The sequence below is a fragment of the Kickxella alabastrina genome, assembly GCF_025024165.1.
Source record: "Kickxella alabastrina strain RSA 675 chromosome Unknown BX661scaffold_4, whole genome shotgun sequence".
NCBI classification, from domain to species: domain Eukaryota; kingdom Fungi; phylum Kickxellomycota; class Kickxellomycetes; order Kickxellales; family Kickxellaceae; genus Kickxella; species Kickxella alabastrina.
In genome coordinates this window covers 774882-791174 of record NW_026251475.1, presented here as the reverse complement: position 1 = coordinate 791174, position 16293 = coordinate 774882, and the positions used below count along the sequence as shown (strand labels likewise).

The 16293-nt window shown below is 48.5% G+C and overlaps 8 protein-coding genes across 8 annotated transcripts; 1 reads left to right on the top strand and 7 right to left on the bottom strand.

Moving 5' to 3' along the window:
- Nucleotides 1–914: 914 nt before the first annotated feature.
- Nucleotides 915–1713, bottom strand: BX661DRAFT_203814 (uncharacterized protein; the record flags this gene model as incomplete). The annotated part of the gene is made up of 2 exons (XM_051538543.1): nt 1029–1713; nt 915–979 (listed from the first exon to the last, which is right to left on the bottom strand). Exons 1-2 carry the CDS (start codon nt 1567–1569, stop codon nt 915–917), a joined length of 606 nt encoding a protein of 201 aa, XP_051393907.1. The 5' UTR covers nt 1570–1713.
- Nucleotides 1714–2006: 293 nt separating this feature from the next.
- On the bottom strand, nt 2007–3662 carry BX661DRAFT_193223 (lysyl-tRNA synthetase; the record flags this gene model as incomplete). Its single annotated transcript, XM_051537767.1, is given in 2 exon segments — nt 2007–3365; nt 3378–3662. 2 exon segments carry the CDS (start codon nt 3660–3662, stop codon nt 2007–2009), a joined length of 1644 nt encoding a protein of 547 aa, XP_051393906.1.
- Nucleotides 3663–4500: 838 nt separating this feature from the next.
- BX661DRAFT_169346 (uncharacterized protein) lies at nt 4501–4803 on the bottom strand (the record flags this gene model as incomplete). Its single annotated transcript, XM_051533511.1, has 1 exon — nt 4501–4803. One exon carries the CDS (start codon nt 4801–4803, stop codon nt 4501–4503), a length of 303 nt encoding a protein of 100 aa, XP_051393905.1.
- Nucleotides 4804–5235: 432 nt separating this feature from the next.
- On the top strand, nt 5236–5907 carry BX661DRAFT_76559 (uncharacterized protein). The gene has a single exon (XM_051539468.1). The coding sequence runs from the start codon at nt 5344–5346 to the stop codon at nt 5740–5742; it is 399 nt and encodes a 132-aa protein (XP_051393904.1). The 5' UTR covers nt 5236–5343; the 3' UTR covers nt 5743–5907.
- Nucleotides 5908–5927: 20 nt separating this feature from the next.
- Nucleotides 5928–8505, bottom strand: BX661DRAFT_178549 (uncharacterized protein). Its single transcript, XM_051534942.1, has 7 exons — nt 8322–8505; nt 8005–8186; nt 7542–7907; nt 7375–7411; nt 6977–7225; nt 6605–6871; nt 5928–6445 (listed from the first exon to the last, which is right to left on the bottom strand). The coding sequence occupies exons 1-7, from the start codon at nt 8433–8435 to the stop codon at nt 6293–6295; spliced, it is 1368 nt and encodes a 455-aa protein (XP_051393903.1). The 5' UTR covers nt 8436–8505; the 3' UTR covers nt 5928–6292.
- BX661DRAFT_178540 (P-loop containing nucleoside triphosphate hydrolase protein) lies at nt 8506–10876 on the bottom strand. Its single transcript, XM_051534941.1, has one exon. It carries the CDS (start codon nt 10634–10636, stop codon nt 8720–8722), a length of 1917 nt encoding a protein of 638 aa, XP_051393902.1. The 5' UTR covers nt 10637–10876; the 3' UTR covers nt 8506–8719.
- Nucleotides 10877–11146: 270 nt separating this feature from the next.
- BX661DRAFT_178539 (oxidoreductase) lies at nt 11147–12483 on the bottom strand. Its single transcript, XM_051534940.1, has one exon. It carries the CDS (start codon nt 12416–12418, stop codon nt 11384–11386), a length of 1035 nt encoding a protein of 344 aa, XP_051393901.1. The 5' UTR covers nt 12419–12483; the 3' UTR covers nt 11147–11383.
- Nucleotides 12484–14764: 2281 nt separating this feature from the next.
- On the bottom strand, nt 14765–15082 carry BX661DRAFT_130640 (ankyrin repeat-containing domain protein; the record flags this gene model as incomplete). The annotated part of the gene is made up of 1 exon (XM_051532548.1): nt 14765–15082. A coding segment is annotated over one exon (318 nt), but the record flags the coding sequence as incomplete, so codon positions are not given.
- Between the last annotated feature and the right edge of the window lie 1211 nt (nt 15083–16293).

Below are 16293 nucleotides of genomic sequence, written 5' to 3'. Positions count from 1 at the left end.
ACACAATATATTTTGAAGCGTATTTATGCTCGCATTATTAATTCTCAACATTTTCAGCCTTGGGCAAACAACAGTTATTTTAGAATGCTGCGTTTTCTGAGTATTTATAAATTGTTGATGGTCTGAAACAACTTCCTCAATATTCTGTTTGAAATATACATGCATATATTCCAGCATTCTAAAATTTAGTGTGTTGGACATTGGTTCATCTTGAAGCATGTCCCATGTAAACGAAAAATCAAGATTTGTGAGCTTTAAGTATTTTAGCGACTCTGCAAATAAGCTAGGAAGTTTCTGCAGAGTATTAGAGCCCGCGTTTAGCGTTAAATGTGTTAATTCGCGTGAAAATTGTGATGCTGCGAAAGTTGTCGGATGGCCAAATTCAATGCGGACAAGCTGATCAAAATATAAATTGGCCAATGCATTGTAAAAGGGATCCTCTGCATTACCAGACACAGCTGAGCCCAATTTTATGTGAGTTACTTTGGGGATGTATTGTTTGAAACGTGCTGCTAAAACGTCACTTTGATTTTTATTTGCGATCTCAAATACATTGCCAGAAAACTCATTCACATCTATGCAAAGCTTGACAACATTTGGGAACTGATGATCCTCGTTCTCACAATCAAAAATATATTTTAGCATATCAAGCTTTGGAACATTAATATCTAAACATTCGAGTGCTGGGAAAGATGCCTTGTTCAAAAGATCAATACTGTTTATATCCAATCCATGCGAATACTCCATTTTCAAGCTGAGCAAGTTTGGAAACACAATACCATTTGTTTCTCCAAAGTTTGCCAGTCTGTGCCAGGTAAATGTTTTAGGTATGTTTCTCAATGTTAGGCTTTGTAAATGGTGACGACAAATCTGCGGTATAGTTTGCAACAAATGAAAATCGACATCAAGCGTTGCTAGTTGCCTAAAACAGACCGATTCTGCAAGTAAAAGCTGTTGGTTAACCGAAATATGCCAAAGGCTGCATGAATAGTATGTATACAGCATATTGACTATTGAATATCTTAGACCATCTTTATCAGATGTCCAAGTATCCAATTTGCTAACATTCGGCATGTTTTCCGCAATCAGTTCGACAAATTGTTGCGCAATATTAGAGTGAGACTCATCGCCATCATCGTCAGATGCTTCCAACCAACCATTAGTTACAATCTCACTGACTCCATTCCAGTCGCACTTTTCAAATGAGAATATTGAATGCACGTTGTCAACCAGCGATTGACAATACTGATATTTGTTTGCTTTAAAGAACAACGTTTTTACCAAATGCGTGTTTCCAGTGTCCTTTATCAACCCAATGTTGGTGTGTATAAGCTTGTTTTCACCGGTTTTATCTTCAGAGGGCTCAACAAAACCATTGCTGAGTTCGCTAGATCCCTCCAGTATAGCACAGCAATAAACCAGTCCCATAGCAACTTCTCTCCACTCGTGACAGACGCCCAACAACGGTAAGTTGTCTGCCCAAACATTGAGGGTGCGCTCTTCAGTGTCGATGGCTATGCGTAGGATGTGGTTGAGAATGACAAACGGAAGCTGGCCAAAATAAGTCATATTCAGACGATGGATAGCCGACTAACTGAATAAATGTGAGTTGAAGTGCTTTAAAATGTAAAGTGTAAGAAATATATGTGGCAAGTAAAAAAATCAAAAAAATGCAAAAAAGAATAATAGGGAAACAAATAAAGCACATTTGCTTCGGAAGACGCAGAAAATTGCACATTTGAAGCTGAAAAATTGAGTTCAAACATTTTATTAATAAATACCTGATACTTCTTTATTAAAATCAATTTTTGTTATGTGGCAACATTTTTTTCTCAAAAACATAAAACCGACAAAAAATGTATTGCACTTTGTACTTTGTACTTTGTACTTTGAAATGAAAAGACAAGTCTAAAGATGCATTGAAAAATGTTTGAATAATGCTGCGGAAATAAGAAGCAAGCTTGGCCGGGACGACAAGCAAAGTTGGCTCCATTTTCCCCCTCATCTTATTGTTTCCCTGGCTTTAGCAATGCGAACGACACAGTTTCACGCAGATGCCTCACGCCCGCCAGCAGCGCTACCACGCGATCAACGCCCATGCCCCATCCTCCAGTTGGCGGCAACCCAAACTCGAGCGCGTCGCAAAATGCAGCATCGGGTGCAGGCACCTCCTCATCTCCCAAGTCGTTCCGCTCGCGTGCCTGCGCTGCAAACTTGCGCCGCTGCTCGTTCGGATCGTTGAGCTCTTCGTATGCATTGACCAGTTCGCGGCCATTCGCAAACAGCTCGAAGCGCGCCGATGTGCGCCCAGCTGCGTCGGCACTTTTGGCCAGCGGGCTCATGACGCCCGGGTGGCCAGTGAGAAATGTCGGTTGTTCGCATTGTGGCTCGATAATATGCCCGATGAACCGGTCGAGCAACCGCGGCACAGTGTGCGGGCGGGGCGCTGCAATGCCACGCTTAGAGGCAATCTCGACAAGTTTGGCGAGTGCAGCAGGGCTATCGAGATCGTTCGGAAGCTCGGGGATCATTTCATACAGTGTGTCCGTCACATGGATGCGGCGGAACGGCTGGCTAAAATCAAGTTCAAAACCAGATCCGTCGTCTCGACCTACATTGACCTTTGGAGATCCAGTCACCTCCATGCTCATCTCGCGCAGCACGTCTTCGGTCATCGTCATCAGATCTTCAACCGTCGCGTACGCCTGGTAAAACTCGCATGTTGTGAACTCAGGATTGTGGTCGGCGTCAATGCCCTCGTTGCGGAACTGCTTGCCGAGCTCGTACACGCGGTCAAATCCGCCGACAACCAGCTGCTTAAGATATAGCTCTGGCGCTATGCGCAGAAACAACGGTGTGTTATCGCCCAGTGCCACTGCTCGAGTCACAAATGGCCGCGCCGCTGCTCCACCGACATTAGCTGACAGAACGGGTGTCTCGACCTCAACAAATCCGCGCGAATCGAGAAATCCTCGTATAAAGCGCAAAACCCGTGCACGCGTCTCTAGCGCCTTGCGCGCGTGTGGGTTGACAAGCAGATCAAGATGCCGGTTGCGGAATCGCTTCTGCGTGTCCTCCAGCCTCGACCGTGTTGGGATTGTGTGCAGGCACGGCGCCAGCAGCTCGGGATTGCACGTGGCAAACACGCTTGTCTCGCCAAGCCGGGTCTTGCCGACAAACCCCGACACCCGCACAATGTCGCCGGCAAGCAAAATGCGGTTAGAGTCAGAAAATGACACTGAGGATTCTTTGTTTTTGCATCTTTGCTCCGACACGACTGCCTGTACGACGTGTCGCCCGCCCTCTTGCTCAATGTCGTAAAACACCAGCCGTCGCCCGGCTTCGCGCTTGCTGCGGATCCGCCCCTGCACACACACCCGCACCGACTCATCCTTCTCCCCGTCTGCCAGGACTACGTCCCACCGCTCGTGCACCTGCTGCGCACTGACTACGGATATGCCCGCTTCAACCGCTGTGTATCGCGGGTATGCCTGCACTCCGAGTGTTGCAAAGGCTGCTTCACGATGTGTTTTGATTGGCCGTCTATCGGCGCTGGCAATCGTTGTGGCTGAAGAGCTGCTGTATCGTTTGGACCACGCAGAGTTCTGCTTTGCATGCCGCGCAAGTGTCCGAACCAAAAGGCGTGACCGGGCAGATATCATTGTAGTGTTTGAGTTTGAGTTTGAGTTTGTGTTGTTTGGCCAATACGCGTTGTCCGAATTGCGGGTGAAATAAGTGAATGGTGGGCTTTGAATGACAGCAAAAGCAGAGAAGACGAGAAAGGACCGAGCGAGCGAGAGGAATTGAAGCGACCTTTGCAAATAAAAAATCGGACTTTTTTATCTAACTCATTTGCAGCCAGATTTACGCGTGCCTGTCGATATCAATGAATTAAGGCAAAGCACAAAAACAGCATCGATTCGGATAATGTGAGACTGATCCGAATCCGATGCCTTTTATTTTTTTTTTACTCGCCTCCGCTTATTGCCGTTTTTTTGCTGCTGATTTGGGCACGTCAGTTTGCGCTAGAGCTGCTTATTTTTCAGAGATGTGTGCTCAGCCAAGCAAAACAAAATATATGTTTTCAGCACACGCCGATTTTAGCCTGACACAAGCCAAGCTAAACACTGGACAAAGACGCTCTTCGCGAAGCAGTGGTTTTTTTGGTTAAATACAATGATTGATTAAAGAACGAATGAAAGAAAGGTTGCTGGTAGTAAGAAAAGCAAAAGCAAGCGAGAGTAGCGGAATAGGCAGCAGAGGGCGCTAGGAGCACACGCGCACGTATCAAAAAGCAATTTGGACTCTGAAAACAAAAAAGCTGCGCTCAAAAAAGAAAAGAGTGCTTCATGTCAGCAGCGGATCCTGCCCCTATGGTTTCGAGAACGTGTCTGTGCAAAAACAAAATAAATAAAGCACTACGTCACCACGCCATTCTGCTCCCTCGCAAGCAACAAAAATAAACGCAAGGTCAGCGTACAGATTGGACCACTGGTTTATTTAGTTGGCAGTGACGCTCTTGGGGTTCTCGGGAGCTTTGGCCCACTCCTTAGCAACGCCAACAAATGCCTCCTTGTGGGAGAGACCCGGGTTCTTTGCCTTGAACAGGGGCAGATGGACCTTCATGAACTTGTTGTAGGGAGACATCTTCTTGACAATGCCGGCGGTACCCTTGGCGCTCTTGGAGCCCTTAGTGTTTTTGACAACCTTGGAATGCTTAGTGTTTTTGGCAACCTTGGAAGATTTAGCGGACTTAGGGATGACGGGGACACCAGGGGCAGCGAGCTTATTATCACGGGCCATTTTTGTGATGAAAAAGGTGTGTTTAGGTGAGTGTGTTAAAAAAGATGTGAAAAAGATTATTTTATATTAGTACGAAAGCAAAGGAAGAAAGTGGACGATGGAGAGTCTGGAAGAAAAAAAGCAAATGGCAAAAAGCATAGGGCGGCGGCTATTTGGTCGAGTATTTATCGTGTGGATAGAGGGCGGCGCAGCAGCAGCAGCAGCAGCAGCAACGAAGAAAAAAGTGCTGCCTTTTGTCCGATGGTAAAAAAGGGGGGTTGGGCGAGTGGGAAAGCGCGAAACGCGCTCTCATTTCCCTGCGCTGGCTAACTGCAAGCTCACAAAAGCAAGCGAGCATACAAGCAAGGCGCGCGGCATTAAGCGAATCTTATGACAAAAAGACCTGCCTTGTGTGGGTTTGAGAATGGACAGAATGGAAAAAAGGAGAGGGGAGGCGCGTAAAGTCGATTTTTAAAAATCGAGTTTGGACATTGCAATCCAGCCAATGGCCAGGCGCCGGCTGCCTGCAATTGTGCGATTTGAATTTTCAGACATTTCCAAATGATTGAAATGCAGAGTGATGATAGCCAAACAACCAAATGCACAGAAAATAGTATTGGTGTGCGAGAGGGGGTGAGGTTTTACGTGACAGTGTCTGTTTGCAACCTCTTTTATTTCCCTTGGCAATTATTGCTTATTGCTCAGGCAGTGGCTGCTCGCTTGTGTGTGTATTTTGAGTGCTTTTTTCGTATATTTTTTGTCTCAGGCCGCATTGTTTGCCTTTTCCCGCAAATAAACAAGCACCACTCTTCCTTTACTTCATTATGTGCCTTGGCCAGAGCGCGTATGCTTGCGTGCCTAAATCTCTTTTTATTCTGGTGCTTGCTTAAAGGCTGTTTTCCCTCCTTTTTTACTGATATGCGACAGACACGCTCTGATATTGCAGTGATACTAAAATAAATTAAGCAGAAAAACCCGTGCCTTCTGTCCTGCTTCTCGCCCTGCTTCTGCTGTCAAAAGGCCATCCACCTCTGCAAATGGAAATCGCCAAAATAAACTGGAAAAAGGGTGGGCATGTGCGCGCTAAGTGCCGCCTGCTCACGCGTGCAAATAAAAAAGGCGCGATTAATTCAATACTCTTCTATTATTATTATTATTATTATTGTTGTTCTCTGCTTTGCTTTGCTCTCTTTGGCACACTGCAAAACAAAATAATTATTTCATTTAGCGTGATCGGCTGTTCCATTCCCAAGCGGCCCAGCGCTCGTTTTGGGCGGCATTATGGCGGGTTATACTGATGTTTCTTTGCTTCTTGATTTTACCTTCATTTGTCTTTGCCCCAATTCTGCGATATCCCCGCTCTGAGCCTTTTGTTTCTCTCTCCCTGTCTCTCTGCCTGCGCTGCTCGCAAGTGTACTATTTGGCGAGAAAATTTCTTTACTGCGTACAGGTTATCACTTTATTTCCAAATGAAAACAGGCATATTAAAGCTCACAATTTGTAACTTTCTCTACTGCTGCTGCTGGGCCGGGCTACTGCGCAGCGCCCACTCTGCCAGTACGCTGCTCTTAGCCACGGCCGGGCGGCTCAACGGCGCCCATGCGAATGCTGCAACTTCTAGCGCTATTTCTCGCCCAATGACGAAGCTGGTGTAGCTGGATTCCTACATTTCGTTAATCGTTTCGTTGTATTAGTGTGGAAGAAAAAGCTAATTGAAAATAAAGTCGATCATCTTATTTAGCCATAAGGCCTGGGGAAAGATGGAATGGCTCCAACAAAACGACATGTGGCAAGAGCAAAAATAAGAGAGATAATAGCTTACCTGCCGTGTCGGTATTGACTTTATATTGTGATCATTGGCAATTCCTAGCCTTTCCATCGATTTTGCTCCAAAATGCCAGTCAAGAACTGCAAAAGAAAAGTCATCGCTCGCCACAGCAACAACGCCCAGCCACAGCGAGATTCGCTCGACGGGCAAAGCATGCCTGGCACCCAACACACAATCCCACTGCCCTTTCAAATGTGCGGGCTCCATTGTCATGGATCCAAACAATTCGACAATATGACCACCCGAATGACCGCCAAACATCTACACAATAGTCAAAATGATGTGAACTATTAGCTCATATGCGCTGAAATACAATTCACACGTATTTACCAATCATTATGTTGCTATTTGCTACTTGCAACTTGCCTCTGCTTTGTTTGCTTGCATGGCGTCGAGGTTTTTGCGGCAAACCCGCTTCCACATGTCAACCACTCGGGTGTCTCTTGTTGCCAACACCAACTTCGAGATGTCCTGCACAAATTGGCTGGCTAGCGAGTCAGTAGCGAAAATCCTGTGTAGTAACTTTGGCAGCTGACTGTCTCCTGCAAGCACGCTACATGCTGTACTGTCTGTCAGTAGACCCTTAGTGCAGGGCTCTGACAATATGTAAAACACCTACACAATATAAAGCAGTAGCGTTGTTAGATCCTTGAATGTCCACAAATGTATATTTTTAGATATTGCTCTCCATATGACAGGTGTCAAGCAGATGGTATCCAAACCAAATGGCAAAAAAACAAGCACAAATTTATTTTGTTACTTACTAATTGAGCGCGTATCCTAGACATCCGTCCCCATAGTCTAAGAGCATATATGCAGTAACATTGTCAGATAACATCCACATTTAAATGTTGGCGCATGTACAACAAAAATACATTGCAATGTACAATGTACAAGTAGCATTTCGACTTAACACCCATTTTATACCTACTCTAGCGACATTTCCAATGGCATTCTGACAAGCAATATAACGCCGTATGACGCAACCAATTCGTGTCCTTCCAAAACCGCCCATCCGGTTTTATCCAGACCAGGAATGAGCTCGGCGACAAGCTCGGACACACTGTCTTCATCACTGCTGCACAGCGAGAATGCCTCCCTCCACAACTGACAGCATTTTGCCCTGTCCCACTTTGTGCTTTCATGTCTCACCATCTGCACCATGTGCCGCAGGATAAACCGCTGTGTGTTGACATAATCGCTGGATACAGCCATGTTTTGCAGCCAAAGTGTAGTATCTGTTTGCCCCGGATTGCCCAGCATAGATTTAACTAACTGCGACAGCCATGCCGACGCCCTAAAACCAGATGCAACATCTGCTGGTATGAGTCGAATGATATAATCAAAATGTAAACATTGTTGGCCATGGTCAATGGAATCAACAGCACACTTACTTTTGGTTCGAGTACACGCCCTGGCACAGCACTTTGCTATACTCCATGGCTGTTCCAACGACCGCCCGGCACATCTGTCCATTTTGCGCCACCACGCGTGATCGGGCCAGTGTGGTCAAAAGTGGTCCGAGTTCAGGGAGCGACTTTGCACACTCGTACGCACTATGACATCGTGTCAGTTGCTAGTTGGTAGAGAGTAAATCAACACACAAACAAACGCACGTGTGTTTGTAATAGCTATTCAGTAATTCAACCACGGTGCTTTTTATGCAAAAAGTTGTATTTCAAGTCGGTTACATGTATCTTCCTCGCCTTACCAGTCGCAATACGTGGAGCTGCTGCACAAAATCCCGCTGAAATTTTGCTCTGTTGTTTGTCTGCTTATTTGCTCCACAGTAATCAATAAACACGCGCCGCAAACCGTCTGCCATTGTAAATTTTAATGACGTAAAATATGGAAATATAACAAGGAAGGGTTTTCAAAATGATTAAATGCAAATCAGCCAAAAAGGTGCTCATGCCATGATTGAGTTGGGCAGGAGGAGTTCGCATAGTGCAAACCCTTCACCTGCGTTCGGCCAGGTTATAGGACGGGCTTGCAAAGAGCAAAGTTCAGGGGGTTTAAACTGGCTGATTGTGTGATGTCTACTCGTTCAAACGAATAGTATGAGTGCATTTACCAAAACAAGTCAATTAAAAAATTAAAAAGCAATGCTCAAATCCACAGGTACCGCGGTTTTGCCAGCCAGCGTGTGAACACATAGGCGATGACATAATGCCCTATACCAATTGCCAAGTTTATCACAATGCACAGCCAGATCGCTTGCTCGTTCAGGCCGTACGATTCTATCACGGACTCGCCCGTCTTGTAACAAGCAGTGTCATCCGAGGTGCATGAAAACTCCAAACCATTGAATTCGTTTTGCATAAATGCGGAGTACGAGTAGTAATACATACACACGTATTTGATCCAGCTCAGAACAGGGGTAATGGCCTTGGCGTTGGACAGGTTGCCAGCAAACAGCATGAGGTTGGAGATGGTGACGGGCGCAATAATGAAAGCAACCTCCATGCTCTTCACAATCATCGCGAGCCCAAAAGAAAACCCAATGGAGGTGAACAGAATGGCAAACATGTTGGCCATGCCAATAAAAAATTTGGCTGCATCGTACTGAAAGTGCACAAGGAAGTAGATGCCGATATAGGTGAAGATGTACGGCACAAAGACCAGCGGGAAAAAGCTCAGCGATCTGGCAAAGAAATAGCTCGTCATGCGGTAGGTGCCAGAGGAGCGCTCGCGCAACAGCACACTGCGGCCAGTCATAATGATTGACACAACAGGGAAAATAACGGGGAACGTACACAGAAGGGCAAACATAAACAACACTCCGACGCGGTTCTGGATGGATGCCTGGTCGGTTTTCATCTGGAAAAAGACAAAGCCAATAAATATCGTCGATGCAATGCACTGTGCCAGTAGACCGTATATCATGGATCGGTGCCGCTTCAGCAGAGTCCAGTCGCGCTTGAGCAGAATCCAAAACTCGCTCAGCCAGTCATTCATTGGCGGTGGCTCATACAGAACTAAGCTGGCCTCCTCCTGCGTGATGTCAATGTTAATATTGAGGTTGCTGTGCTCAGACTCAGACTTCAGGTTTCTTGCAGTGGCTATCGATGCATAAGAGTTCTTAAAGTCTGACAATGGCAGCTGCCCGCCGCTAGCACGGAATTTGATAAACGAATCTGACAGCGTTTGGATGTGCTGCTCGCTCTTGCGCATGGCCTCGTCCGACGAAAAGTCAACGGTGGTCAGGTCAATAAAAAAATTAGCCGGGTTGGAGTTGGTCGACGGGAACCCAAGGTTCTCAAAGTACGGCAGCGCCTGAAAAGCTGGTCCCATGTACACCAGTTTGCCCTGCGCCAAAATAATGAGCTTGTCAAACTTGGCCACCATCTCGGCACTGGACTGATGGATGGTCATCAGTGTGCAGAGGTCGCGCTCCCTGGACATTTCCTTGGTCAGGCTAACAACCATTTCGGCCGACGACGAGTCAAGTCCCGATGACGGCTCATCCAGAACCAAAATGGACGGATCCGTGACAAGCTCTGAGCCGATACTCACACGCTTGCGCTCGCCCCCTGAAACACCGCGGGTTCCATATCCACCAATGGCAGTGTCCCTGATATGCGTAAGTCGCAGCTGGCGCATAACCGCGGATACACGCTCACATTTTTCCTCCTTGGAGTACTTTTTGTTGGATAGTCGCAGCTCAGCCGACGCAATTAGCGTCTCTTCAACAGTCAGCTGCGGGAACATGAGATCGTCTTGTTCAACAAAAGCCAAGAGTCGCTTGAAAGTGTGCGGATTGCGCTTGGCGCCGTTGAACTGGATGTCGCCGTACAAGCGGCCGCCTTGGACACGGCCCGAGAGAATGTTGAGGAGTGTGGTTTTGCCTGCTCCAGACGAGCCCATGATGGCAACTAGTTCGCCGGAATAGATATTGCCGCTGAGGCCATGCAGAATCCGTCGCACTCCATGCTGCTTGGTCTTGACGTCATAATCAAGGTTGCTCCAGCTGAGAATGGGTGTGGCACTCGTTCGTTTATCTTTTTCGGTGGATGGCGTAGTCATAGGTATACAATAAAAATGAATTAAATACGGGCGTAATTGTAATAATAGTCTTGTAATTGGAAGTCAAATTAAGTGATTTTTTATACTACGCGTCTTCAACAGGACTTTTATACTTGTGCAAAAGATAAAGGTTCGCCGTATCGACATATTTGTATCTAAAATAAAAATACTGGGTTTGCATTTTTAATGTATATATTGCTATAAGTCAATGCATCAAAGAAACTTGGGTATTGGTGGTAGCGAGACTTCATTTGATACGGCAATATAGATAAAAACATCACAAGAGTCCACAACTTGTGACTGCGGCAGTGCTGCGGCCATGGCATGCAATGCTGCTCGCTCTGTTTTTTTGTGTTGGGGACACCAAATCAAATTCCATTTCCAATTGTAGCAGCTATGCAGCCGATATGGATAGCAGATGAAAGCTGAGAGAAGAAAACAAAGACATAAAGCTAATGCAATTAAATACACGTATGCATAAATTCCTATGTTGTTTATTTTGTTCCAAGTGGGATTTAGAAAACCGAGTTGAAATACTATTTTCGCAGCATTTTGACAGCTTGTCGATGTGCGGGATTTTTTGGTGAGAATATATATATTTTGAGACATTAGCAAAATTATTCCATTAGCGGAATGTAATTGCACAGCACACACATTTTGTATGATGAATCCGCATCCTAGCTGATATGTGGCTGAAAATTTTAAATGTCACTTGAAAATAACCAAATAAATCATTAATAATTTATTTTAGGCTTTGACGATGCTCTTGCCAAAGTTCTTCCCCGAAAACAAATCCAACAGGGCTTGCGGAGCGTTCTCAAGGCCCTTTGTTTCGGTCGTTCTGTACTTAATCTTGCCCTCCTTGTGCAACTTGGTCACCTCCTTGACAAAGTTCTCATGATCCGGCGTGTTGAAGTGCTCGAGAATGATAAAGCCAGTAATCGACGCCTTTCTGATAAGAATATTAGTCAGATTCTTTATTGCGTAAGCCTCTTCAGGCGACGAAATGTTATACTGAGAGATTGCCCCACAAATAACGATGCGTGCATGGTCTTTGATGTTTGCCAGCGCGGCATCCAAAAACTCGCCGCCGACATTGTCAAAGTAGATGTCGATGCCCTGGGGCGCAGCCTGCTTGATCGCGTCCACAAAGTTGCCGCATGTCTTGTAGTTGAACGCGGCGTCGGCGCCAATTCTCTTGACATATTCAACCTTGTCATCGGATCCCGCAACACCCACAACACGCAGTCCCTTGGCCTTGGCCAGCTGAACGACCATCTGGCCGACGGCTCCAGATGCCGACGAGACAAGGATAGTCTCACCGGCCTTGGGCTTGGCCAAAACGACAGCTCCATAGTAGGCAGTGAATGCCGGCATGCTGAGAACGCCGACAAAATCCTCAGGGGAAATGCCGTCGAGCTTGGGTGCCTTGGAGACATCCTTGGCATCGACAATGTATTCGGTTTGCCACTTGCCATGGTTGTCCAGCACAAAGTCTCCCTCCTGAAGATCCTTGCTGGCTGACGCAGTCACCTTGCCAACAAGAAAGTTGGTGATCGTGTCGCCCTTTACGTAGCTTTCGACGTAGCTTCCCTTGGCGCCCGAGAGACGGCCGCGCTGGTAGGGATCAACAGACAGATAGAGCGGGTGCAAAATGATTTGGCCATCCTTGAGTTGATCCTTCGTCGGAGTCGGCACCTGTTCGATTACAAAGTCCGATAGAGTGGCATGTCCCTTGGGAACATAATCCTTGAGCGAGATGCGAGTAATCTGAGGCGTCATTTTTAGTATGAATTGATGAATATCGGCGTATATAATTTTTTGAAGTGAAAACTTTTAATAAACGTGTACTTTTTAATCCCACAAAAAATTTGCGCGTCCGATACCACCACCATTTATACGATGCTGAACTCAAAATATGTTGCTGCAAAATGCCGGTTTGTGCTATGATAATCAGCAAAAACAAAGATAAGAGCTGCGCATAAAAAGCATCAATGCCTAGATCACCAAGCATGATCCATAGGGTGGCAAATAAAAAATATATTTACGTCATGATGTGCCCGATTCCCCAGTCTGGGCGCCAGAATTGCTGCTGTCGAACGTCAGGCTGTTGCGATAGTGCAGCTTCAGTGCGTACTTGAGAGGAACCATATTTTGGGGCCCGTTCCACGCCGGACGCTCGATCTGGGTCTCGCTTCGCCTGACCGCTTTGACCGCCAGCTTGGGCGGCTGTCCCCTCGGCAACGGCAGCGCCATCTCGGCAATGCCCATGGTACTGAGATCAAGAGATATGGTGATCAGTTGCTGGCTGATTTTCGGGTAATCTCGGCGAACCAGCTCCACAATCTCGTCAAGCTTGACAAAATACAGACTGAGCGCCACAAATTTCTTCTTCTCGTGCAGCGTAAATTGGCTGACCAACTCGCTGTCGACGCTGGACTCACTAGAGCAGGGTAGGTCATTAAAAGTCTTTGACGAGACAGCGTGATCTCCAGCCTTCGTCGTCTCATGAATGAATTGCAGGTTGGACACAAACATGCCTGCCAGCGGCTCCCACAGATGCTCCTTTTGAGAGTCAGTGATGCGCTGCCGATAGATATGTGGGTACACCTCAAACAAGGGGTTGGCATCGGGCTCGTCGACACTGTCGCTGTCGTTGTCTTCATTGTTGACGCCAGAACCCATGCCGCTCGGCGTATCGATGGGCATGCCCAGGAGCAGGCGAATTTGCAAGTCCACAACAAAGTAGTCTAGCTTGGAAGTTGGTGGATCACAATGCAGCTGGATGGTATACAGGGGCAAATACCGTATCGCTTGCGCAGCGATAGATTCTGGCGTGATATTATCTGCTCGCCGAAGCCCAGCAGCCGTTGGGTCCTCGACAATCGTCCGACCGCCTTCCGAGCGATGCTTCGCCGACTTATCTCGATGCGAGCTGGACGACCGACTGCGCGGCTGTATCTCTCCTCTGGTGCCATTTGTAGTCACAGCAGGCTGCTGTTGCTGCTGTTTTGAGTTTGATATTGAAGGCGCGGCGCCAACAGGTTCGGTTTTAATATTGACTGTTGGCGTCACACTGGTCACCACCATGGAATCGGGCTGAATGGTGCCTTGCACAGCACCCCTTGTCTTGCTGCCAGTGCCGTCAATGGTGATGACCGAGCGCCGCCCATGCGGTCTATTACCGCTGTCTGCAAGTGGCTCTATCGTCTCAATTGCGTTTCGGGGCCGCTTGGCGCTGCCCTGCCAAGCAGGCTGCTGCTTTTGAGGCGAGCACGCAACATCGTCATCCACGTCTCTGTCATCATCATCGTCATCAATGATGCGCTTCTTTGGTGGGCGGCCGCGCCTGCGTCTTGGTGATATGCTCCTTGATGACTGGCGGCCACGTACGCAGTCATCCCCGTCGTTCGCACCACTTGCGCCATTGGCATCCTCGCGCGTACCCATGTCGTGGCCGGCTGAAAGCACTGTATCGTCTGCTGCTATTGCCGCAATATTATGTACCGATGCAGCGCCGATATTCCCCAATGACTGGCGCTGCTTCTCCTTCTCCTTCGGTTTCCTCTTCTCCATGCGCTCGATTGTACCCATCAGCACTTGCAGCTTGCGCTCATCCCGCGACAGTTTCGAGGTGTTAGACGTGAAATAGTAGTTCACCAGCGGCTTCTCCGCCTCCTTGCGAAGCCGCTTGAGTGCAAGCAACTCCCGCTTCTGAGTACTCGACGCGTTGGCGTCGGGGCTAGCTGACCGCCGAGATTGCACAGACTGGGAGCGGCGTTCCTGGCTGCCGCTGCCACCCTTGGTGATGCTCTTTTTGGACTTAATTGGCGGCGGTTTGGCGACCACACGGGCCGAGTCTTTGGAAGAGGCAACAACACCATCGTCAGAACCACCAGAGCCAGAATCGCTACTGCTGCTGCCGGCCCTTCTTGAATTGCCCTTAATAGAGCGCTTTGGTGGCAGGGGCCTGTCAACAACGCGCCTTTTGCCCTTGCCCAAATCAATAGCCTTGCCCGCCACTACAGCGTTGATGTTCGTCTGAGATGGCCGCTGGGATATTCGCGGCCGCCCACGACGATACTGCTCAATCAGCTGCAGCACTTCGTCCTGCTCCTCCTCCAGCGCCATATCCTCTGCCGTAATCCCTTTGCTGTTTTTGAGCTGCGGATCGGCGCCCACCACTAGTAGGCTGCGCACAACGTCGTAGTGGCCATTGGCGCAGGCGTCGTGCAAGGGCGTGTCGCCACCAAAGCCCTTCGCTGAATGGTCGGCCCCGCGCCGCAGCAGAGCAACCACCACTGAATTGTGTCCCTCGAGCGCAGCCTCATGGAGCGGCGTCCAGCCGGCGTTGTCTTTCATGTTGATGTCGGCGCCTTGGCTAACCAAGCTGATGGTCTGCTCCAAGTCCCCCGCATTGCACGCGCGATGAAGCTTTGTCTGACCAGCTTTGTCGCGTGATGAAATCAAACGTTGTGTCTTTGCCCTGTCGGTAAGCAGCCGTGCGATTTTCTCATCGGAGCACGTGTCTAAAGGTGTCAGCTGACGTGAGTTCGAGATACTGGTGCTCGCACCATTGTCTAGCAGCAAGCGCACCGCTTGCAGATCCTCATTCACCACAGCCTGGTGCAAGGGTGTCAGTCGGGAGTGGAGCGTGGTTGCATTCATATTGGGAAGTGGCGAGCGCAGCTGCCTCACAAGCCGGGACTCTGAAGGGTCCGAGGCGGTGCTGCCATCGCTTCCGGGCTCGATTTCTGAGTGCTGGCGTGCGCGCGTCGGGGGCTTTAAAAGCAGGTCGAGTATCCCGATATGGCTGTGTTTGGAGGCCTCATGGAGTGCTGTCCAGCCGTGTGTGTCGGCGCTGTTAATCGAGGCACCGCGTAGGAGCAGTTTGCGGCACGTCTCGACATCACCCTTGGAGGCAAAATAAACCAGCTGGGGGGAGCCGTTGCTGTCAATATAATCGGGTTCGTCGTATCGGGGCTTTCGCCGCTTGCTGGGCCTGTGCTTGCGCTGTGAAGTCTCCATCAACTCATTATGATTTGCCATTCGTTGTGGAGAAGCGGACCTTGAGCTCTGCTGCCCCAAAGTGCCAATATTAGGATTGGCAGGTAGATGTCTGCGCGACCCTGGCTCGGATTTAAGCCTTTTTCGCCGGCCCTTGCTGCTGGGACCATCCTCTATATCAGCGTCGTCTTCACTGGCAGCATCAGCAGCAGCAGCGGCAGCAGCAGCGACAGCACCGTCACCAACTTCGTCTTCATCATCGTCGTCGTCGGCAATAACCTTGCGGCCCCGGTGCATCTGCCAAGTCGACAGAGACAACAGGGGGCTTGCTTCCCGCAAGGTCGACGGTTTTCGCACATTTCCCAGATATGCCGCACCGCGTCCATCATCGCCATCCACGTCCACCTCGCTCTCAGTATGTATCGCCGAAGAGACAGCTGCATCGACAGCATGAGCTGATCCATTGCTGCCCAGACGGTCGCGCACAGAGTTTGTCAGGCCGTTTCTAATAATAGGTCCACTTCTATCGCAGTCGTTGTTGCTCCGAGCACTGTTTTCAGAAGTCGCACTGTCGCTGTCGTTTTCACTAAACTCATGTAGGCTGCTCAGCGAGCCGCTTGGCGAAAATAGCTCTTCCTCGTTGAATGACT

Coding starts and splice junctions, on each gene's coding strand:
- BX661DRAFT_76559 (XM_051539468.1), top strand. CDS start 5,344: ATGATTGAAATGCAGAGTGATGATAGCCAAACAACCAAATGCACAGAA.
- BX661DRAFT_178549 (XM_051534942.1), bottom strand. CDS start 8,435: ATGGCAGACGGTTTGCGGCGCGTGTTTATTGATTACTGTGGAGCAAAT. Junction 8,187..8,321: donor AGCTCCACGTATTGCGACTG/GTAAGGCGAGGA, acceptor TCTACCAACTAG/CAACTGACACGATGTCATAG. Junction 6,446..6,604: donor AGTCAATACCGACACGGCAG/GTAAGCTATTAT, acceptor AACGAAATGTAG/GAATCCAGCTACACCAGCTT.
- BX661DRAFT_178540 (XM_051534941.1), bottom strand. CDS start 10,636: ATGACTACGCCATCCACCGAAAAAGATAAACGAACGAGTGCCACACCC.
- BX661DRAFT_178539 (XM_051534940.1), bottom strand. CDS start 12,418: ATGACGCCTCAGATTACTCGCATCTCGCTCAAGGATTATGTTCCCAAG.